The sequence below is a fragment of the Elgaria multicarinata genome, chromosome 4 (assembly GCF_023053635.1).
Source record: "Elgaria multicarinata webbii isolate HBS135686 ecotype San Diego chromosome 4, rElgMul1.1.pri, whole genome shotgun sequence".
NCBI lineage: Eukaryota > Metazoa > Chordata > Lepidosauria > Squamata > Anguidae > Elgaria > Elgaria multicarinata.
The window spans coordinates 46437249-46462687 of NC_086174.1; the positions used below are offsets into that span (position 1 = coordinate 46437249).

The window sequence follows — 25439 nt, forward strand, 5'->3', positions numbered from 1 at the left end:
CCTCCTTCCCCTCAGGTCCTTTGCGACCACCATAGCTGGTGCCTCTTCGGGAAACTGCTCTTCATAAAGATGGTTTCTTTCTCTACCTTACTTGTTATTCTAGCTGAGATCCCTTTATTTCTTCGTTCTTCTCTACTATTCTGTAATTTCGTAAAAAAAATTTTTTAATCTCCAATCTATCTACTTTGCTATAAATTTCTTTTTGTATGTCCTTAAAAGCCCTGCTCCGCAAGTGCATCTGCTGTAGCAGCAAGTTGCCTGTGGCAGACGGACACTCATTGTGCCTCATCTGTCTGGGCAAATCGCATGTGGTGAAAACCTGCCCACATTGCCAGTCATTTTCAAAGCAAACAAGGCGGCATCGGTCAGACCGGCTTAAAGCTGAAATTTGGAGAAAAACATTAGAGGCAGTAGATCATCCAAAATCTTCTGACCACCAACAGCCTAAACGTCCAGTGTCCGCCACGGTCACAATGGCGACCGCGATGACCTCCTTGCTGCTTCGCATAGTGGTATCTGTGACTAGATTAGATCCACCCACAATGGGGCGGTCGCTTTATCAGTAGCTAAAACGCTTACGAAGAAAGCAAAAAAAGACAAACTTGTCGCTTGAGCTATACCCGAAGAAGTCTTCACTGAGACAGCCATCTCAGTTGTGGATTGGGCCAGGTTCTGTATGCAGCCTCTTAAGTCTTGGTTATTCAAAAATTTCAAAGGGCCAAGAAATGCCAGGTGCTTCTGCTTGACTATCCCAGAGAGTATTGCCCAATCTCTCTGTTGGTGGACTCATTTCCCACACTTGATAGACAGCATGCCATTCAAACAATCATCCCCTACCTGCATGCTAACCACCGATGCATCACAGCACGGTTGGGGAGAACACTGCGGGCCTCTACAGATTCAAGGCCGATAGTTGAAGGCAGAATCCGATTATTACATCAACTTCATGGATTAGAAGCAGTACGAAATACACCTCTTTCCTTTGAACTATATCTGAGGGACTATCACGTCCAAATTTTGATGGACAGTACAGCAGTTATATGGCACATAAGCAAGGGGGGACGTGGTTCCCATCGCTAATAGAACTCCCATTGAAGATATTAAATGTGGCAATCAACAGGGACGTACGCCTCACCGCTTTAAACATTGCGGGAGTCCAGAACACCCTGGCAGACTTCCTCAGTCAACATTTCACCTCTTGCACGAATGGCATCTATCAACATAGATACGATTACTCTTTCAGAGGTGGGGCCATCCAGTGGACTAGTTTGCAGCATTGATGAACAAAGTATGCAAACTGTATTGTTCAAGAGCAGGAATAAGCCAATTATCCCTGGGAGACGTGTTCCTTCTAAAGTGTCAGGGAGACCTATTTTACCTATTTTACCTATTTCCACCATTCCCACTCTTGACAAGGATGATGCTGAAGATAGTAATGGACAAATACAGACTGCGTGTTAATTGCACCATGGTGGCCATGACAGACATGGTTCATTGTGCTCCTTCGGTTAGCAAAGGGCAAATTCTACCAACTGCCTCTGATAGCATCACTCATCTCCTGCAATCACGGTTGGATCCACCACCCATCTCCTGCAATCATAGTCGGTTCCACCACCCAGAAGAATGAATCTTGAACCTTACAGCGTGGAGGATCCATCTACTACAGAGGTGAGAACACCACCAATATCAGGAAGTGCGTCTCATGACCACGTACGGACAAATTTATCACTCACAAAACAGAATCTCGACCCACATGAGTCAGGGAGGTGCTCTCAGCATCAATAAAACCTACATAAAGCTCAAAAGTGGACAGTTTTTTCTACTTTTGCTGCAGCAAATTCTTTTTCAGCTAGCTCTTGCTCAGTGATAGATATTCTTCTTTTCTTGCACCATTTGTATAAGAAGGGGTTACAGTACAAATCAGTCCGAGTACTCATCAGTCCATAGCAGCACATCGAGGAATGATCAATGGTAATTCTCTGTTTTCTCAGCCGCTTATAAAACAATTCCTAAAGGGTCTCAAGAATTTAGTACCCATTCTACCCAGTAACACGAGAATTGAGTCTTTCAGTAGTGTTAAATGCTTTATCCACTAAACCATTTGAACCAATAGCTACAGTTGATCTCCGCCTTCTTACATGGAAAGTGGCCTTTTTAGTAGCTATAACCTTAGCAAGAAGGACAGGGGAATCATGCGCTTTGCGTTTGATTACCATATTTCATATGGATAAAGTTGTACTCAGGCCAGACCTTGCCTTTTTACCCAAGGTAGTATCAGACTTTTGAAGTTAGAGCTCACTTGATGAGAGGTATGGCAACGTCAGCTACATTTGCAGGAGCTGTTCCACTACCAGAAATATGTAGAGCAGCGATGTGGTCTATGCCTCTCACTTTTCCAAGACATAGCATCGGTGTTCGATCACTAAGTGATTGCTCATTTGGCAGAGCGGTGCTGTCATCAGTTTTGCAGTGACACCTCCCCACCTCCGGTAAGTATCGTAGCTTTTTAATCACCCATATGTGTGATACACAGAGACCACGAAGAAGAGGAACAGGTTGCTTACCTGTAACTATGGTTCTTCGAGTGGTCATCTGTGCAGTCACACAACCCACCCACCATCCCCTCTTCGGTGTCAATCTCCTGTTAGGTTGATGCTTAGGAGTATTTCCTCTCGGTACTGAGACTATACTATTGGTGGACTCTGAAGGGAAGGCGGTAACATGCTAGAACACGTGTACTAGATGGTGGGGGAGGGGTTTCTGCCCAAAAAATTTGCTTCAGCTAGATAATGTTCCCAAAACGAGGCACAGAGCCCATATGTGTAACTGCACAGATGACCACTCAAAGAACCACAGTTACAGGTAAGCTACCTGTTCATACTATCCACTGGTTGTTGTTTTAAATGCATTCTATCCTCAATATCTTGGTAATTTACCTCTATTTTCCCTACTTCCCTTTACTATTGTTGTTATCATGAGGAAGCTGAAAATTTGCAGTCAATACTCTTGAGTCAATACTTTTCAACTTTCTTAATTTGATTATGTTATTTTCCAGGAATTAGCATTTTGTGCACCTTTTTATAAATGAAAAATTAATGAGTAATAAACTTTTTGGAACAGTATGGCCACAGTCTAATAGATGTTAGCCATAGTCATGACTTTGTTCCATTCCTTTTCATTGCTTTTGGATGGATTTAAAGCACAATCCTATGAATGTTTAGACAGAGAGAAACCCTACATCTCCCAGCATTCTCCAGCCAACACTGCTGGCTCCGTAATGCTGGGAATTGTGGGACATTTTTCTGTCTAAATATGCATAGGATTTCATCCTTAGTCATCACTAATATCTATTGGAGTGTGTCCTCTGTATCTGTTTAGATAATAAGCAAATCTTCCAAAAAACAAAAAGAGGCATCAGTTCTAGTCAGTAGACATTTTGTCATGGGGGAGGGGGGGAAATCACTTTATAAAAATCTTTTGCCCTTTTTTGCACTGTAAGAGCTTGATTTAAAACATTTACTTATCCCTGTTCTTTCTAGTACCAGGTGAAAACATTGCCACTATGAAATATGGAGCCCAAGTGGTTAAAGGGGAATTGAAATCTGCTTTGTTAGATGGAGATACGCAGAACTATGATTTGGATCATGGATTTTCCCGACATCCCATTGATGATGACTGCCGGTCTGGTATTGAAATTAAATTGGGTCAGCCATCAATAATCAACCATATACGAATACTACTATGGGATCGTGATAGTAGGTAAGTACATTTATTTTGTCTATCTAGGCCTTCTCTTAGAATACTACAGGTAGGGATGGAATAAAATGCTTTATTTTTGGTTTTCCAGGACAGTATTCTACTGTAGTGGATCTACTTACAATTACAATCATTCCTTGCAGGGCAATGATTATTGGAATTGCTGCTTACCTAATAATAATAATAATAATAATAATAATAATAATAATAATAATAATATTTATATCCCAGCTTTTTCCCAGTACTGGGCCTCAAGGTGGCTTTATGTAGCATATGTGAAGCTTCATGAAACCTGTATCTAAAATTGCTCCGTAGTGAATCAGTACCAAGGACCACAAACTGAAAACTGGAATTACAACTAGTTAAATGGTTTATTGAAATGCAGCATTCAGTACAGGGCCGGTAGAGAAATAATAGTGTAAGCTCAAGTGACTATATAAGAAATTCTACATTGTGTCCTTAGCCACATTATATACCCACCAAGGGAGCAACAGGATTTGGTGGAAACCCTGCTACGTTGGCAGAACACTCTCACTATGACAGGCATGCTGGCAGAACACCCCAGATATGACAGTACAATGGCTGAAACGGTTTTGAGGCATGGTACAGGGAAGAACACTGTATTTTTAGCCCTTCAATCCATGGCCATACCTCCATCTTTGGCACAACTTTAGAACAACCTGAGACCTGATGTAACGAATTGCACTTCTATTGACTTCAATGGGAGCAGAAAGACATTTTTAAAAATGTATTCTCCATGTCAATGAGTGCACCACCCATGTCACTGTGATAGAGCATAGGATATGGTCTTAAGTTAATTTTGCATAATTTGATCCACAAGAAAACGATCGTGCCCCGGGTTGCATATCATGCAAAAGTTCTTTTTCAGGCTGATCAGAGGTTGATTATGCAAAATGGAAGCAGTTTGTATGTGACATGCAACCCAACAAGGTTTGGGTTAATTAATCCACCATTTGTCATCGCAATGTGTGAACAGAGCCTATATCTGTCTGAGTCACACCTCAAGGAAAGCCTGCATAAAGAGAGGGGTCTTAAGAAGACATCTGAATGTCAGAACTGTGGGGGCTGGTCTAATGACAATTGGTAATGTAATCCATTGGTGGGGGAGGTGTTGAGACACTAAATGCTCTGCCACCAGCTCTCCTAAGGTAAACTTCAGGATCATGTGGAGAGCCAGTGTGGTGTAGTGGCTAGAGTGTTGGACTGGGAGATCTGGGTTCTAGTCCCCACTCGGCCATGGAAATTCACTAGGTGACTTTGCGCCAGTCACAGACTCTCAGCCCAACCTTCCTCACAGGGTTGTTGTTGTGAGGATAGAAATGGAGTGGAGGAGGATTTTGTATGTCACCTTAACTTCCTTGGAGGAACTTATTGGCAGCCAGTATAGTTCTTCTAGAAAAGCTGTAATGCTGTTGGAAAGAGACACGTTAACTGGCCTCTCTGCTGCATTCTGCACCAGCTGTAGCTTCCAGACCAAGCACAAGGGAAGCCCCATATAGAGTGCATTACAATAATCCAGTTTTGAGGTTTCTAATTCCTGAACTACTATGGTTGTAATTGGTTATCATGATGCTGTTTCATTTTAATGTCTCTTTTTATTGTTTCCCTTGATCTAAGTTTTGTTGTTGAAAGATGAAATATTTTAGTGTTGTATTATTAATGTATTTTTCCACTGTTATTTTTATTTTTGTACGTAAACCTTGTAGAGATTTTACTATATTAAACGATATATATTACTAATAAATAAATAATTCTGATGGGAGTGATTTTAAATAGAATGCTGTAATATTGAAATCGAGCCAAAGAAGGCCTTTCTTAGTGGTTAACAAAAATGTCATTTTAAAAAAAACATTTATATCCCACGTTTCCTCCAGTGAGCCCAAGGTGGCGTGCATGATCTTCCCCCTGGCCTCACAACAACCCTGTAAGGTAGGTTAGCCTGAGAGTCAGTGACTGGCCCAAAGTCACCCAGTGAGCTTCATGTTAGAGTGGAGACTAGAACCTGGATCTTCCCAGTCCTAGTTTACCACTTCAGCCACTACAGCACCTATCATCCAGTAAAGCCTTTCTCCTCCATTAGCAACCAAGTGCCAAGGTCTCCCACAAGAGGGATTTCTCTGGAATGTAGTGGTTATTTTTGCCTGGTAGGGTTGTATTAAAATGTCCTTCTGAGTGCTTGGAACTATTGAGTGCTTGTGTGTGAAACTATTTCACATCTATATATTGGTAGAATTTCTTCAGCAGATATAATAACTGATGAATATGAACTAACAACTTCTACTATAATACCATAAGGGAAACAAGGCTACACCTGTTGCGGATCTCAAGTTTTTAATAGGGCAGAATGATTAACTTGTAAAATTAGATGGATGCATGTGATGCAATATGATATATGAGAGTAGTTGAGGAAAACTGATGTAAAAGAGGATGTAATACAAAATAAACTTACCTTTTCAGTCTCCTTTAATTGTGTGCTGATGTTTATTAACTGCTAAATCTCTTCCTTGCTGATGTTGTAGTAGAAATAACTACAGCGCTTAAGGTTTAAATTCAGCCTATGTAAGAGGAATACAAATTACTTTTTTATGATTTAGGTGTGTTAAATGTCTGCCTTTAATGTTCCGTCATGTCTCAAAGAAGACTGTTTCGTTTTATTGAGATAGTGAATGTTGCTGTTAAAAAGATCTCAGAGTATTTTTAGCACTTAGTTATATTTCAGTTTGAGTTGTACCTGTGATGCAAATGTCTGTGGGAACTGCAATCTTCGTTGCATTAAAAACTAACACATTTTTATATAGCCACTAAAGGTATAATTCACTTCAAGTGTGGTGTCTTGTGAAGTTTGGGTGACCTTAATATAGTCAACCACTAAGATAAATAAAGTATATTGTGTGAAGTTGATGCATGGATAATTTAATTTTTAAAAAATTATTTCCTGTTCAAAGGTCTTACTCCTATTATATTGAGGTATCCATGGATGAGCTAGACTGGATTCGTGTAATCGATCACTCCAAATACCTCTGTCGATCTTGGCAAAAGCTGTATTTTCCTGCCCGTGTTTGCAGGTTAGTGGATAATGTGACTGTCTTGATGCAATTTTGTGTTAATGTTTATGTCTGAATTCGATTGATTTCGTTGCTTAGAGTTGGATGCCCAATTTCAGGAACTGGGACTTCGAAAAAAACAAACCAATGGTTGAGATAGTAGTGTGATGATGAGTGGTGAACTGCAGGTAACCCCAAGTTGAACAATGTATGTTAATTTCTCTCCCTTTTCTCCTGCCTGCTTCTCAACCAGTATTCTTCTGCATAATCATTTGTGTTCCAGTTTTCATCTAATTTTAAATTCATGTCATCTTTCAATCCTATAGCACAAAAAACACAATAGTGCTTTAGTATACAGTTGTATGTGTATTGTAAAAAGTGTGGAGAACAGTTTATTTTTGTAAGTACTTCATAATCTCAAATATGAATATTGGTTCTAAACTTTGGAAATATGGTGCTGTAAAATAAAAAAGGGACTATTTAAAAACTTAAATAAATCCTTGAAAACGCAGCAGCTAACCATAATCAGTTAATCGCAACGACCAGTTAACTGCAGTTTACTTTTATAGGAATAATAGTAGCAAAAAGCTTAAGCTGTTTTAAACACTTCCCTTTAAAATAAGGATCAAAGTTAGGCCTTGTCAGAGAACTGAGTATGTTTTTTATCTTCTTCACCTTGTTATTCCTGTAGAAGGTATCTTCTTTTCTTTCATTATCGCAGCAGCTGCAATTTAGGCATCAGAATATTAAATGAAAATGTCATTTTCTCCTTCAGTAAATTTCTGTAGTTAACAGGGATTGCAGTTGGGACAAATGGCAGTGTGTGAGATGAACTCTGATCTGAAGAACATTACTGTTTCCCCTCCTATTCCCTGGCTTTGTAAATAACAACCCATTGGTTTAATAAAAAATGGGTTGTCGTGCATGAGCGGGTGAGCTGCCTGCAGCCCACCCGCCATTCCAGCTTTCACTGCACAACCCACAATCAGCTCCTTCACAGGTTGTGGAGTATGAATGTGCAAACCTGAACCATTGGATTATTTAGGGGATAAACAACATTGTGCTTAACCCAACAACAAGCTGTTTGCGTTCACATGTTGCACTTTGTGATCTATGAAGGAGCCGATCGTGGGTTGTGGGAGCAACAGTGCCTGCTTTTCCATGCTCGTGCATGACAACCCAACAATTTTTAAACCAACGGGTTGTCATTACTGTGAACCAGTGCAGTGTGTGGGCTCCTTTTTTCCTACGGTACATACAAGTACCTATTCAGGTTTCCAGAATATATATTTTTTACATCTTTTTCTAATTCAGATAGGAGAAAAGTAACAGGGTTGGCCAAGTATAGAAAAGTAAAAGCTCCAGGGTAGAAACTACAAGAGAGATTCAAGAAGTAACATTAGTGTCATCAGGGAATGTAGTTCTTGGCTTTTTTCCTTTGAAGTCCTCTTGGGGTTCAGAATAGTGACTCAAAGCAGCAGTGGCCTCAAAAAAATAATAAAATTTTAGTTTAAAAATAGGGAAAGATAAATATTTTGCAAAATATTGAGTGAAGTTATTGCTTGCATATCTTTTCCTCATAAATTGAAATGTAAAATAAATAAATGAGTCAATTTAGTCATCCAGGTGGATATAGCGTTTGGAAGTATAATAGGGTTAGTTCTACATGCAACAAGGTAGATTACATCTTTGCTTTCATCTTTATTTTGTTTAATTTTTTTAACCTTTTTATACTGCCCAGTAGCTGAGGCTCTCTGGGTAGTTTACAATTAAAACTATAACTTACAAAAAGACAAGATTTAAAAATGTTAAAATATAAAAATAAAGAATAAGTTAGAGTCCAGGGGAAGCTTGTCTGAAAAGATATGTTTTCAGGAGGCATTTAAAGGATGTTATGTTTTCTGCCTCCCGAACTGCACGAGGGAGGGTTTTCCAGAGGGAGGGTGCTGCTACAGAAAAGGCCTGCCATTGAAGTTCTTTGGGATGACATTCTGTTCGTTTTGGAACGACATGCAGGACTTCCTGTGATGATCATAAATGTTATCTCAGTGTATATAAGGGAAAGCAGTCTGCTAGGTATCCTGGTCCCAAGTTGTTTGGAGCTTGATAGAATAATAACATAACCTTGTACGTGGCTCGGTAGCTAACAGGCAGCCAGTGCAGTTCTTTTAACACTTGGTTTTATATGGGCAGAGCTAGGTGTCCCCGTGAGTACCCTAGCTGTTGTGTTCTGCACAATCTTCGGCCCACACACAGGTAGCCCCACATCAAGTGTGTTACAATACCGTATTTCTTCGATTCTAAGACGCCATCGATTCTAAGACGCACCCAATTTTTAGAGATGTTTATTTGGGGGAAAAAGTGTGTCTTAGAATCGAAGAAATACGGTAGTCTTATTGTGAGGTATGTTGGAATCTAGACTTATTTGAATATAAATGTCAGCTGTGTGAGTTAAGAGCAATCTAGATCTGATTATTCTAGGAAAGTATACAAAAGCTTTCAATTTAATTTTATCTAGGGCAAAAGATATCTTCCATGACATATATGGCTATTCTTTGCTATAAGCTTTTGTTCTGTGTTCCCTACTTCACTCCTCCTAATTTGTGGGCTCACGCTTTTCACAAAACAAACCAGCTTCGTATGAACATTGCCACAAATTCATACTAGAAGAACTTGTTCCACCCAATGAACAAACAATTCTAGTTAGTTTATTAATATTTAATTGTGTTCCGGAAATTTCACAATAAACAGATTGATTTTGGCCTAATTAGTCATTCACTGCATTACTTGCAATATATTGTAGCCACTGTTACAACCTGAGATTATTTTTGAATAGCCTTTTGAAATATCTAAATTACTTTCTGAACTGTTCATGCTATTATTACGTTTTATGTGTAGTACATTTCAGCAGAGATATGGGATAGACAAAACAATTTGTTTATATATGCCGTACTGCTTTCGTCGCCAGCTGAAGACCTTTTTATTCTCTCAATATTTTAACACTTAATTTTAACTTAAATTTAAATCTTACTGTTTTAACTCTGTATTTTAATATTATATCAATTTTGCTGTGTGGTTTTATCCTGGTTGTGCTTTTTGTACTGTATTTTGTAATTGTGCTTTTAACCTGTTGGTTGTTTTATTGTGGTTTTAATTTTTGTGAACCGCCCAGAGAGCTTCGGCTATTGGGCGGTATAAAAATGTAATAAATAAAAAATAAAAAATAAAATAACAGTGACAAATCATGGGTTAATTAACCCAGGATTTGCCCTCATGCGTTAGTTCTTAGATTAACCTACGATTATCCCATTGCATTTGGATCCACATTTAGGAGGTTGATTATGCAAAGCAGAAGCAGTGTATGCTGGTTATGTGCCATAGCAAATCGTAGGTTAATTGCCCCATTATTTTCTGCCATCACATATACTCTGCCATCACTTTTTGCTTACAAAAAGACTCTTCGGGATTGCACTCATTTTCTAAATCAAAAATATTCTTCTGCTTGTGTGTATGGAAGCATAAGAATTGCTGTAGAATCGTTGTATCATAGCACTTTGCAAACATTTGTAGAGTGATGTTGTAGCAGCTATTTTTCTTCAGCTTGTAGTTCTTCGGGTCCAACCAAATATCGTTTTCTTCACATGATGCACAGTCCTTATGTATTTCCTTCAGTAGGAACCACAAGGATATTTTAGGGAGGGAAGGTTTGTTTGTTTGCGAGTGTTTGTGTTGAATTACAAGAATGTTGTTATTCTCTGTGAAGAAATGCTGGTTAAACTGAAGGATTAACACAGATATTCTGATGTTGATACTGTTTCGGAATGCCGAATCTTACCTACAGAGGATTAATTAGATTGCTATACATCTAAATAAGAATGTCCTATTCAGAGTTAATGGTATGGAAGTGCCTGTTGCTGCAGCATTCTGAAACTAAGTGGATTTGGACACGATCAGTCTTTTGGATGGGAAATCACTTTAAGTAGGATACACTTTTTTTTTAAAGGAAGAATGGCTTATTTCTAGTAGGACTCTGTTGTACATACAGACCTCCCCATTTCTCTGGATGAACTTGTGAACACAGTATTCAGAATTCAATATGGATGCTTGTGCTTATTGTCAAATAAGGTTGATGTGTAATTAGGTTGACTGGATGCACATCTTAAAATACCAAAGATTTTTGTTTGTATGTGATTAGCTGGTGCACTTGATGTGTAATTGAATCTTCATTCTATAAGTGGCTGTGTAACTCAAGTTGCATCTTATGATTTGCTAATTTCAGAGAGCTTCAGCTATTGGATGGTATAGAAATGCAATAAATAAATAAAATTATTGAGTAAATTATATGATCTAAAACAAGGCAGACACCAGTCTTGCAGGACTGACAGTGTTTCTTAATAGAACCCCAAGAATCTGCCAAGTGCACTTATTAAATAATTCTGAATAAAATAATTCTGAGTGAAGGAATTGTTCTGAGTAAGAACTGAATTGAGCTTACAGTCCTTTCACAGAAAATCCACTCCCCAACCCCCAGCTTTCATTATTTCAGCAGTAAAATTTAAGACAGGGCTGTCATTTTGTTAAACATTTGGGAGTCAGAAATCCTTGCCGATCTACTTCAAATCAGCTATATCAGTAGATCCTAATCTACCTTCTGCCCACCTAGATCTAAATGACTGACTGTGTATGACAGCTTCAATATAATCTGCCCATTTTCCCATGTGGAAGGCAAAATGTGACATAAACTGGAACAATTTCTTATACTTGCTGCTTTAATGCTGAAAAATGAAAAAGTAGAATCAATAGTTGGAATGGACTAAAGACCCTTGGCCAGGAATTGTGAATTTCCACCCTGGCAACTTAACTACCTCTGTGCTTCACATAGCAAGGAAGAATAGAACAGATTTTATTGAATCAGTCCAAAGACCATCTCAAAGGGAACAAAATAAAAGTTTCTTACAGCAGAGGAACCAACAACTTTGGGCAAGTTCCAAAGTGTATCACTGGATCTATTCCCAAGGTTTGCATTTTGCTTTAAAAAGTCAAAGCTATTAACAGATATTAACAAATTCACTAGTGCAATCAACAGTAGATGTTTCATAATAGCTTTTTGTAATTAAATACTTTGTGTTACCACACAATGTTGCTATTAGAGCTGATTATTTTGCTGTTTGTACTAATTGTTGATTCACTGCATATTTCATTTTGACCTATATTAGACAAAGAAAGGAAAGTGATAGCAAGTTTATCAGATTTAATATTCTCCTTCCATAGACTGTTCAACCTCTTTCTGGTCTTATTCTACATTAATATTTTATATCTGTGCAAAAGTTTTATCATGGCTCATTCACTTGCCTGTGTTATATTCTCACATAGCCCAGAAGGACATCATGGTTGATGGTATTGGTTCTCCAACAGGTGCCAGAGAACCAACAGATTTGCACTCCCCACCTCCAGTTCATGGCATAACTCACTGAGGCAGTTTTGTAATAGATGAGGACAAGCAAGCTGAAACTTAATCCAGGCAAGATAGAGGTACTGTGGGAAGCCAACTACTCCGGATGGAGGCTTGCAACTGGTCCTAGATGGGTTGTACTCCCCACAAGTACGCAGTTTGGGAGTTCTCCTGGTCTTGGCATTATCTAGGAATGCTCAAGTGGTGGCAGTAGCCAGCAATGCTTTTTACCACCTTGGGGTCATAAGATGGGCCTTGCTTTAGGTATCCATGTTATAACAACCTCCAGTCTAGATTATTGTAATACACTCTATGTGGGGTTACCTGCAAAAGTACCATGCAAAAGTACCATGTGATTACTGGTAGGTGCTAGGCAATTTGACCATGTGATGCCTACATTTTAGCAGCTACACTGGTTGCAAGTACATTTCTGCACCCAGTTTAAAATGCTGCTATTGGCCTTAAAAGTCCTAAATGTTTTGGGTTCAAGTAATCTGAAGGACTGCTTTGACCCATCCAACCCAATAGACCCGATTGCACACCAAAGGGCTGCTTGAATAAAAAGGTCTTTTCCTGCTGGCGGAAGGACAGCAGAGAGGGAGAGAACCTCACTTGGAGTTCTACGGCCTGGGGGCAGCCATTGAGAAAGCCCTCTTTCATGTTGCCAGCAAATGTACCTCTGAAGGCAGCAATTTCAAAAGAAGGGCCTCCCCTGAAGATCTTAAGAACTGGGCAGGCTCTTATGGGAGAAGGGAGTTTTTCAAATAATCTGTTCCCGAGCTGCATAGGGCTTTATAGGTCATATCCAGCACTTTGAATTCTGCCCGGAACCACACTGGTAGCCAGTGAAACTGTGGTGATTCTCATTATTTTTATCATTATTTTTGTCATTATTTTATAAAGGTTTTTTTATTATTATTTTTGAAGTTTCGTTGTTCACTGTCTTGGCAGGGTTTACTCTAAAACATACCATACATAAACTTTTTAAACAAATAAAATTGCAATGCTATAAAAATACTAAATAACTATTGTTATGGGTAGTATCCCATTGTGCCCATGAACTTATGGGAGTGAATGCTTGTGCAACAGGGGCTTCTGCACTTCTGAAAATAATCCAGAATGAGCACAAACACTCATTTCTGCAATGGGGCAGACCAGCGGAACTCTCAGAAGGGAATTCCACTGAATGAGTGTTTCTGCTTGTTCCTCAGATATTTTTAAAAGAGGAAAAGCCCCATTGTGCAAGTGGTTGCTTCTGCACAACAGAACCAACAGAAGTGAATATCGGATATTACCCAGTATGTTTTAACATTTAAATTTCTAGGTTGATTTCAGAGATGAAAGGTGGTGTAATTAGTTAAAAACTGAACAACAATACTGTTGTATGGTAAAATAATGCCATCTTTCCCAAGTCATCTTGCAGCCATAAAAGACAGATCATAGAAGAGTATTTGCAAATACTATGGTTACCTGAGTTTTGTTTTAAACAAAATCCAGCAATTTACTATTTACCTGGTGAGAAAACAATTAAACTGGCCTATTAGCATGATAATGAATTGAATAGTCTTCTATAAGTGTGTATATTTAGACTGAGATGTTATCTTGAGTTCATATTCCTTCTACAAAAGCTTACTATTTTTATTAAATGTTAAGCTCTTTTTTATATTTGGTTTGGGGTAAAGGGAGTGTTCTGGAAGTCCATAAAGAAGACAAGTCCATCACAGAAACAAATATAAAGTAATTTCCTTTTAAGGATTGGAGTGGGGGAGAGAAGAATCCTTAGAGTTCTAAATGTGAAATGGCTGTAGGGAGAAATATTATTGCACCGGTTTGCATGATCAAACAGCGGTGTGAGTAGGTGGTCATTTTGAATATTCAAGCTTTTTACGCCATCTGAACCCAGGAACTGTGTGATATGTAAGGGGAAAACAATTAAACATCCCTGGCATAACGCACGGTCCCTCGGTTTGGATGATTTGACAAGCTGCGGCAGCAACTTGAATGTTCAAGATGTTGTCCATGGGTGCTACGGCTCATCGTGGCTTAAATAAGCTGCAACAAACTGCAATGATTGTGCGAGCCTAGTCGATTATGTCCTTTCAGGTGGCTTTCATTGGTGGTCAGACATTGAAGGATATGGGACGTTCCTAGCAATGTTTCTTAATTTGCAAAATGAACAAATAATTTAATGACTGAATATTTAATTTTGCCCTCTGGGCACACTCCCTCTTGTTTTAGCTAATATCATGTGGTTGAATAAGCTAATTTAGAAGCTTGAAAAAACCTGCAGTGGTGCTACAATTCGGGTGTCATTTATCTTGCATCCTTCTGGGTAAATTTTCAGATCTAGTTGTTATGTTCATATAGTAGGTGTTAATTTTGTTGGTAATTATCCTCTCAAAATGACAGACTTCGGAAACATATGCAACAAACTTGGACACGTTGTCAGTTTCTTCTATAATCCACTACATTAAATTTGATTAGGCAAGTAACAAATATGCCTCTTAAATTGTAAATCAAGCAATCCGCTGTACATTCTTGTTGATTTATTTCTTACTGTGTTTTTATGTTGCTTCTTCTATCTCACAAGATGGCAAGATATTTATTTAGGATTTAGATTTTACTGAAAGTGTTGTGTTGCTGGCAGATGGCAAATTGACACATAGCCACATGGTGTCACTAAAGTATAACTCTAGTCAACTGGTGATTTGCTTTGCTGTTTTGAGGATCCACCTTACAAATTGGTGACTTGTTGACAGTGTATTTGATCTGTATGCATTCAAACCTCATGCTCTTTTCTAGCATTGTAAAATACTATGCTTTGGCCTCTTTGCTTATGAAATGAGGAAGGTTTGAGAGAGCAAATGAAATAGAGACCTCAGAGAGACATCACACACTTTTCTTTACATCTTTGGTAATCTGGTGGTGGTGCAAAAACTCTTACTATAGAGAAAGACTGCTATGCAAATGAAATGAATGTGAAATAATGATATCTGTAAGAATCTGGAATGTACAAATACTGTCATATAGCCAAGGTAAGGCTTTAGCTAAGAAGGGTGTTCCCTGATTACAAGTTCTTTTATGTCTGACCTTTAGTCTGGCCTTTTGTATGTTTGATCATGGTTTGCACCTGTAATCTACACTAATGATTTTGTTTTCCACTTGCCGAAAGAAAAAGAAGGGTTTTCAATAGACCTGACACCAAGAATTTTTTCCTCCCCATCAGCGCCTCCCCACTGGGTTCCCTCACCACCCCTTGCACCCACCAGTGTCTCCTTGCCAGTCAGGCTCACTGCGAACCTCGCAGCCCCCGGATTGTGTGGGGCTCTGCCAGAACTGACCAGCACAAAGTCAGATTTATTTATTTATTTATTTATTTATTTTCTATACCGCCCCACAGCCGAAGCTCTCCGGGCGGTTTACAACAATTAAAAATAGCAAACATTAAAAGTATACAAAATTTAAAAACCATCAAAAACATAAAAAAAGTATAAAAACAACGATATCCATTTAAAAACAACAATTCTGGGGTCCATTAAAAACGAAGTTAACGTTGTTAAATGCTGTTAAAATGCCTGGGAGAAGAGAAAAGTCTTGACCTGGCGCTGAAAAGATAACAATGTTGGTGCCAGGCGAGTCTCATCGGGAAGATCATTCCACAGTCGGGGGGCAACCACTGAAAAGGCCCTCTCCCTTGTTGCCATCCTCCAAGCTTCCCTCGGAGTAGGCACTTGGAGGAGGACCTTAGATGTTGAGCGCAGTGTGCGGGTAGGTTCATGTCGGGAGAGGCGTTCCATCAGGTATTGTGGTCCCAAGCCATGTAGGGCTTTATAGGTTAAAACCAGCACCTTGAATTGGGTGCGGAAACGTAAAGGCAGCCAATGCAAACGGGCCAGAATCGGTGTTATATGCTCAAACCTCCCTGTTCCAGCTATCAATCTGGCCGCTGCATTTTGCAGAAGCTGCAGCTTCCAGACCGTCTTCAAAGGCTGCCCCATGTAGAGGGCATTGCAGTAATCTAATTTGGAAGTTACCAAAGTATGGACAACTGAAGCTAGGTTATCCCTGTCCAGATAGGGGCGTTGCTGGGCCACCAACCGGAGTTGGTAGAAAGCACACCTTGCCACCGAGGCCACCTGAGCCTCAAGTGACAAAGATGGTTCTAGGAGAACCCCCAAGCTACAAACCTGCTCCCTCAGGGGGAGTGCAACCCCATCCACAACCGGTTGAACACCCCCCATCCGATCAGAGGAACAACCTACCAGCAGCATCTCAGTCTTGTCTGGATTGAGTTTCAGTTTATTAGCCCTCATCTAGTCCATTGTTGCAGCCAAGCACCGGTTCAGCACATCCACAGCCACACCTGATGAGGATGAAAAGGAGCAGTAGAGCTGCGTGTCGTCCGCGTATTGATGACAGCGCACTCCAAAACTCCGGATGACCGTACCCAACGGTTTCATGTACATGTTAAACAGCATGGGGGACAAAACCGACCCCTGCGGAACCCCATACTGGAGAGTCCACGGGGCTCTTCCCTGGATATGTCAATTCTTCCCTGGATATGGATCACTTCCTGAAAACTTTAGTGCTCCCTTGGGTCACCATTCACAAGTACCCAATAAAGCTATCCCTTTGCAGCTGAATAGCTACTGTTGGCTGCTTTTTCTTACCCACTCTCATTAGAGAGCAAAGACCCTTCGAATCGGGATTGATACATAGCTTGGCAGAGAAATTTGTGTGTTGTTCTCCAGCCACTATGGGCAATGTGCCACACTATTTGCCTGCGGAAATTTAATATTTCGCTATGAAAATGGAGGACTAGCTCTACGGCAGTCTGTGGAATTGTTGTGAAAATATTTGATTGTTATTGAACTCCATATCCCTGAAACCCAGAAAAGGAGAAAGAAACAATTGATCCAGTTTGTTAGTCTCCTTGGATCTAACTTTCTGTTATCATAAAATGCAGATTTTAATTTCATAAACTATAACTCCTGAAACTTGAAAGCCCCAATCAGTTGGTGCAGTGAAGTGATACATTAATCAAGTTCTAAAATCTGAATTTAAATCAAATTTTAATTGAATCCATAAGCTTTGTGAAAGGTTGTTTATACAAGATGACCTTGCTGTAAGTGCTTTACACAGGATTCAGGATTCATGCAATGTTTTTTTTCATATGTCTTATGCATTTAATGCATTCTTGACATTGCAATTGTTGAGCAGTAAATAGCCGTACAATGATTTGTACAATGAGTTATTATTTACAAACAACACATATAAGGGGGCATTCTAATATTTATTTTAAACAATGAATGAAGTGAGTGCTACTTCATTCTTTTTGAATACATTCATCACATTTTATATAGCATTAGATGTTGAAAAAGCACTGCTCTTGAGAACAGTGAGGGGACTTTGAGTCGTCCCCCCAGTAAAAAATAAGGTTTTGGGGGGGCATCAGGCAGTGATCCAATTTGCATATAATGGCAATTCCTGATTTAACCATGCTGCAGAATATGTCCTGGGTATGCACAGCCCAATCAAACTATGCCACTAGTTATATACAGTATTTTTGGACATACTTTGCTAATTCGCATGCAATGGCAATTCCTGGGTCACTTAACCCAAGAATCGCCGTGACCAAATGGGAGCAAGTGAACTTGCTGTCTCCTGTGCACTTGTAGACCATAAGAATTTAAGAAGAGCCATGCTATATCTGGCCAAGGGTACATTTAGTCCAGTATTCTGTTCACACAGTGGCCAACCAACTGCTCAGGGAAAACCCACAAGCAGAACATGAATGCAACAGCATCCTTCTGCCTATGTGTCCCCAGTAATTGGTGTACAAAATCTTATTGCCTCTGATAGTGGAGGTAGCATATAGCCATCAGGAGTAGTAGACATCCTTCCTTATCCTCAAGGAATTTGTCCAATCCCCTTTTAAAGTCATCAGATTGGTGGCCCAATTGGTTGGTTTTGCTTTCAGTAACCCCCCCCAGAAATGCCCCATTTCTGGATTGTTATCATGACATCTGAATCCAGAACGCTGGTTTGTTTAGGGGTGAATTGATTGACAGCAGAAGCAATGAATGCAGGAAGGCAGCTCATTCACTCCCACTTGGCCGTAGCAGTTCCTGTATTAAATGACCTAAGAGTTGCCGTTGCATGTGAACTGGTGAAGTGCGTCCAACAAACCTGCATATTCCACCCTGTATAACTAGCGACACAGTTTCATTGGACTGAGCACACTCTGGACATACCCTAGAGTTATTAACGTGGTGTTATTTTATTGTTATGTTAACACCTCGTTGTGTGTTGCAAAATATTTCAGAGTTAACAGTTAGTTTACAGTAATTTCACCTTTGACAAGAAATATGATGGTCAAAATGATCTGTTAAGTTTAAAGTTTGAGAACTAAATACCAAGCTATTTGAAAAATTAATTTGCACATTGCAAATATTAATTCTGCAGTATGTCACAGATTTGCAAGTTTTTTTATACATTCCATAAGGTTATAAAAGTGATTGAGCTAAAAGACTGTTGTATGAATTTCCCCCCGTTTGAAGGCATTGCGTGTGTTCTCAATAATATTTTTCCAGTCAGAATTAGCTGTGCAAATCTGTCTACTTCTTTTTAATGGTATCTTTTTTGTTTTGGATTTATCCATAACTTTTGGGTTTATTTCGGTTTGTTTATCAGTGAATGCCATCTGTTGAATTAATCTAATGTCACTGCATAAAGTATCCATGTATTCCCATATTTTTAAGCAGATGATTGTAGTTTATTGATATATTTCTGAAACAAACTGTACCTCACTTAAATTCACACTTGAAGTGCAAAACAGATAATGATACCATTTCTTGGTGGTTATGCATATTCATACCTTCAGTACAGAATAAAACGAATATTGATGCATGTTTTTCAGTTTCAGGAGCCAAGATTTTTGAAGCCAGCTGTCAACTGTCATTGGGCTTGCTTTAATCGTTGATATGATTGAGTTGCAGTTAGTCGCATAACACCAGGAATAAATCTGGCCTTTTATGTTTAAGTTTGATTCTCTTGGGGTGTTTCAGTGCAAATTCTGCTTATAAATATAGCTTTTGATTTGACTCGTATATCCCAAATATTTTTTCCGGTACATGATGATATCCTGTTAGCAAGCATACTAAACACACACTAAATATACTTCGAAAAACAAAGCCAGGCTACATGAGGAGAAACTGCATATCTTTAAAGTTGCATACAGTTTCCAGCAAAAAGAATGAGAATATTTTAGATTGTAAGAATTGTTCTAAATGCAACTGTCTTTTTGGTTTATTGCAAATAGCTTCAGTGATAGAAATCATTCTTGACTAACAATATGCATCTATTACTTTGTTTAAAGACTGTTATAGAATATTCTTAATTAGCACTGTGATTTGCTTGAGCTAACTGGAGTACTGGGGCAGACTCAAAGGAACTCTCTGTTGACCAGTAGGTAAGCATCTATTTTGACAAGAGTAATAATAATAATAATAATAATAATAATAATAATAATAATAATAATAATAATAATTATTATAATAATAAAAAATTCTTGTCCACCTCTCCATTCTGAACGAGGCAGGGAACAACAATAAATGATAAAATACATAATAATTAAAACATATATTCATTGTTAAAAACTTCCTAAAAAACATCCTAAAAACATTTTTAAAATATCTTAAAATTCCACTGGATAGGCCTGCCGGAAGAGATCAGTCTTTATAGCTTTCTTGAATGCTAGTAGACTGTTAAGTTGACGAGTCTCCTCTGGCAGGCCATTCCACAGTCTGGGAGCAGCAGAAGAGAAGGTCCTCTGGGTAACACTTTTTAATCTAATTTTTGCTACCTGAAATAGATTTTTCCCAGAGAACCTGAGTGTGTGGGTCGGATTGTATGGGAGAAGGTGATCCCGCAGGTAGCCTGGACCCAGACCATGCAGGACTTTAAAGGTGATAACCAACACTTTATACTTTGCTCGGAAACTAATTGGCAACCAGTGAAGAGATTTTAAAACTTGTGTAATGTGGTCACCTCTAGGTGTACCGGTGACCAGCCTTTACCTCTTGCAAATGTCCAAGAGCTGATACACTATGGAAAGTAGCATTTGTCCATATGACTGCCAATGGACATATATGGATACGAAACTTTAGGATAAGCAGTGCTAGAGATAGCAGGCATGCCATAGGGACTGGAAAGAGCAACAAATCCTTGAAATGGAACTGAAGAGCTGACAGAGTGCAAGACTGAATTACTGTAAGGATGCCATAGTTGATAGTATTGAAAGCTGCCTAGAGATCATAGGATCATAGAATAGCAGAGTTGGAAGGGGCCTACAAGGCCATCGAGTCCAACCCCCTGCTCAATGCAGAAATCCACCCTAAAGCATCCCTGACAGATGGTTGTCCAGCTACCTCTTGAAGGCCTCTAGTGTGGGAGAGGCCACAACCTCACCAGGCAACTGATTCCATTGTCGTACTGCTCTAACAGTCAGGAAGTTTTTCCTGATGTCCATCTGGAATCTGGCTTCCTTTAACTTGAGCCCGTTATTCTGTGTCCTGCACTCTGGGAGGATCGAGAAGAGATCCTGGCCCTCCTCTGTGTGACAACCTTTTAAGTATTTGAAGAGTGCTATCATGTCGCCCCTCAATCTTCTCTTCTCCAGGCTAAACATGCCCAGTTCTTTCAGTCTCTCTTCATAGGGCTTTGTTTCCAGACCCCTGATCATCCTGGTTGCCCTCCTCTGAACACGCTCCAGCTTGTCTGCATCCTTCTTGAATTGTGGAGCCCAGAACTGGACGCAATACTCTAGATGAAGCCTAACCAGGGCCAAATAGAGAGGAACCAGTACCTCTCGTGATTTGGAAGCTATACTTCTATTAATGCAGCCCAAAATAGCATTTGCCTTTCTTGCAGCCATAATGCACTGTTGGCTCATATTCAGCTTGCGATCTTCAACAATTCCAAGATCTTTCTCGTTTGTAGTATTGCTGAGCCAAGTATCCCCCATCTTGTAACTGTGCCTTTGGTTTCTATTTCCTAAATGTAGAACTTGGCATTTATCCCTATTAAATTTCATTCTGTTGTTTTCAGCCCAGCACTCCAGCCTATCAAGATCACTTTGAAGTTTGTTTCTGTCTTCCAGGGTATTAGCTATCTCACCCAATTTTGTGTCATCTGCAGATTTGATCAGCGTTCCCTGCACCTCCTCGTCCAAATCATTAATAAAAATGTTGAAGAGCACTGGGCCCAGGACTGATCCCTGCGGTACCCCACTCGTTGCCTCTCCCCAGTTTGAGAAGGTTCCATTTATAAGTACTCTTTGAGTCCGATTCTGTAGCCAACTGTGAATCCACCTATTAGTTGTTCCATCTAGCCCACTTTTAGCTAGTTTGTTAATCAGAATATCATGGGGCACTTTGTCAAAAGCTTTGCTGAAGTCAAGATATATGACATCCACAGCATTCCCACAGTCCACAAGGGAGGTTACCCGATCAAAAAATGAGATCAAATTAGTCTGACAGGACTTGTTCCTGACTAATCCATGTTGGCTTCTTGTGATCACCGCATTGATTTCAAGGTGTTTACAGATTGACTTCTTTATAATCTGCTCCAGAATTTTCCCAGAGATGGATGTCAGACTGACTGGTCTGTAGTTCCAAGGTTCCTCCTTTTTGCTCTTTTTGAAGATAGGGACAACATTAGCCCTCCTCCAGTCGTCCGGCACCTCACCTGTCTTCCATGATTTTGCAAAGATAATAGACAAAGGTTCTGAGAGTTCTTCCGCTAGCTCCTTCATTACTCTAGGATGCAGTTCATCGGGCCCTGGAGATTTGAACTCATTCAAGGAAATTAGGTGTTCTTTGACCATTTGTTTATCAATCTCAAATTGCAATCCTGCCCCCTCAACTTCTGCTTCACTTTCTCCAGGGGGGTCATTCCCGCTTTTGGGAGAAGACCGAGGCAAAGTAGGAATTGAGCACTTCAGCCTTTTCTTTGTCATGTGTTATCAATTTGCCATCCTCATTAAGCAGTTGAACCACCATTTCTTTCCTCTGTCTTTTACTACTCACGTATCTGAAGAAAGCCTTTTTATTGCTTTTAGCATCCCTCGCTAACCTCAGCTCATTCTCAGCTTTAGCCTCAAGGAGAATCAACTGGATCACCCTCCCCCTGTTTCTCTCCCAACATAGGTAATCATACATGATGATTTAAAGCATTTTTATCCTACTCTTGAGATGCAGAAGGCCTCCAAAGCTTCTAAATAAGAATAATAAGGCAGTGCCACCCTCAAGTCTACAATCTAAAAGACATGATATAAATGGAAAAGGTATGGGAGGGAGGAGGAAAAACGCAACCTCTGAAGTATTCCAAGCTGTGGATTATTCTGATTTTATTTCTCAAGGATGTCTCTGCTATTCCACTATGATGTCTGAAAGGCTTGAACTTGTTCTTGTAAACATGTGCAATCAACGGTATGCATCAGGACATGCAAAAATTAAACAGTCTGAGTTTTAACACTATTATTCTTAAATACTTTTATGCAGAAATAAGTCATGTTCTGATCATTTAGTTTTTTGTAAGTATGCTTAGGATCACAGCCTAAACCTTTTCTTTCTGATTTTATATGTTTGTGTTACCTTTTCACGTGAATTAAGAGAAAAACATAGCTGTTCATAAGAAGGGGATGAGGATAGCACTGCCATTGATTGATACAAACCTGATATATTTGAATGCTGGGGGAATTGCGCATTTTCTGGAAGCCCCATAAAATGTGCATTGCCTCCCCCAGCTGTACCAATCGGGGCTTTAAAGGCCCTCTTAATCCAAAGATTTAAGAGGGCCTTTAAGGCCATGATAAGCATGGGAGGAGACACACGATTTCCCCAAGGCTGGGAAAATTGTGTATTTTTCTCCTCTACTCTAATGGCTGCCACTTTGGAAAATCACATTTCTCCCCCTCACCCTGTTGATGGGGGCCCGCAAGCTACACCATCTCCAGCAGAAAATGGTGGAGGCAGAGTATGAGCCGCTATTCAACTAGGAACAAGCTTAAGGAAGTTGTGTCTACCTCACACTGGGGGTGCTCAATTCCATTTTTGAGCATCTCCTTCAAGTAATTGCACTGTTGCTTTAACATTTTTGCTTATGGGCCTGGGTATAAATGCATAGATAAGAACATAAGAAAAGCCATGCTGTATCAGGGCCATCTGTTTTCCCATTTACAAGCAATGGTCAGCCAGGAAATCTGCAAGCAGTATATGAGGCAACAGCCCGCCACCCCAGTTATATGTCTTTAGCATCTGGTAATAGAGGTATTCTTTCTTTTTAACATGGAGGTCCATATAGCATCTATGAATTTGTATAGTCTTTTTTACAGCTATCTAATCCAGTGACCATGGCAATGAATTCCATAATGTAAGGACTTCCTGCCTGTTTTACTGCTCCTGCTGTATTTAAAGAAATCAATTTTAGTTTTATACTGCTTTTCCACTAAAAATATAGCACTGAAAGCCTCTAACAGATTCATAAAATAAATTGAAGGATACGTTAAAACAACAAAAGTAAAATCAGCATATATGAAAGACATGAATGTTTGTTTCTGTGCTGTTAGAAATACCTCCTTTGGCTGCTTTGACATCAACATACACTTGTTTTGTCAGAGTCTGTGCCCCTTTACACATTTTTTCTCATTTGTGCAAGACTGCCACTTTCTAAAGGAAACCTTTTTACATTATATGGTGTTATTGATATTGCCCCTGGACTTGTTTGTATACTTTGTAAGCTGCAGTTTATATCTATGGGAACTGATTTTAAATAGATTTCTTGGTTTTATTGTTCAACTTCCTTTTAGCTAATATCTTCATTTTTAAATTTCTCTTTTGCATTGTATCTGACTATGTTTATCCACCAGCAGAATGGTTTCTCCCTCTCCTCTACAGCTCCCCCACATGTTCTCCAAATTTGCTCTGGATTGTTGGGGGACCCTCTGAAGCAGATTCGGGTGGGTTCAGGGGGAGGCAATGAAGAGTAAGTCCTGCTTGCGTGAGCATAAATCTCCTCATGCCGTGTTGCATGGAACCCTCTGAAATCAAATGTGACTGTATTGAATGTTGTGTTGTAATCACTGTTTTTCACTCAGTAGTTATATCTTTAAGAAAATATTAGTTCCACTTAGTATGAAATCAAGGGGCACCTTTGTTTTTGCCAGCTGTTATGATACATATGTAAGCATGATAAAAGCAAAAGTTAGCATTTTGCTTGATTTAGGGTGCAATCCTATACATGTTTAGACAGAGAAAAAGTCCTCCCAGCTAGCCACACTGACTGGGGGATGCTGGGAGATGTAGGACTTTTCTTTGCCTAAACATGCATAGGATTGCACCTTTAAATACTTACCTGTGTATTGTCTTTCTTTAATAATCAGTGTTCTTGATCATATTCCAAATATTGAAGACTGAAGTGTTTCCAGAGGTAAAACAAATAGGCACAATTTTCTAGCTCTTTTAAAGACATCACAAAAAGGCTGAAGACAAATGTGGCGAAAACCTGATTAGAAAACCTTGGTAGAATAGATTCTAGCAGAATGAAGGTCTGAAAGGAATTATTACAGATGATTTCAATTTCTAGTAAATTACAAAGCATACAAAACCACCTGAAACGAGAACCAGCTCTTAAGTTGTACTTTATCCTGCCTTCACAGATAAGTGTGTAAATGAAAGGAAAACAAATGGTTTCAACATAGCAAATCTATACTATTTTTGGGGAGCGAAAATGAATGAAATTGAAATAATTCACTCTCCCTTGAAACAAAAAACTATAAAAGTATTTTATCCCTTACTGAAGATCGACATACCGTAGATAACTAATAAAGGAATGTTAGTTCTGTCTTTGCTACTGTAGATAGATTGGATACTAAATTGAGGTTAAAAATTGGATTGTGCAAAGAATCTTATTTAATTTACAGAGATTTAATCATTTCCATGGAGAAGTTGTTTATCTGCAAAAAAAATTTAGAGCCACTCACTATATTATTTATTTATTTAAATTTATATCCTGCCTTTCCATTGAAATTATTGATCCAAGGTGGCTAAAAGTAAAATACAAGTAAAGTAACAAAATTATAATTAAAACTCATACAATAAGAAGAA

The 25439-nt window shown here is 39.2% G+C and overlaps 1 protein-coding gene across 3 annotated transcripts in view; it reads left to right on the forward strand.

Moving 5' to 3' along the window:
• Positions 1-25439, forward strand: part of BTBD9 (BTB domain containing 9) — a 185794-nt gene that overhangs the window by 9640 nt on the left and 150715 nt on the right. For all 3 annotated transcript variants that reach the window (XM_063124189.1, XM_063124191.1, XM_063124188.1), the window contains exons 5-6: positions 3540-3759; positions 6723-6842. In XM_063124189.1, the coding sequence (XP_062980259.1) occupies positions 3540-3759; positions 6723-6842 (340 nt within the window). The remainder of the gene's footprint in view (positions 1-3539; positions 3760-6722; positions 6843-25439) is intronic.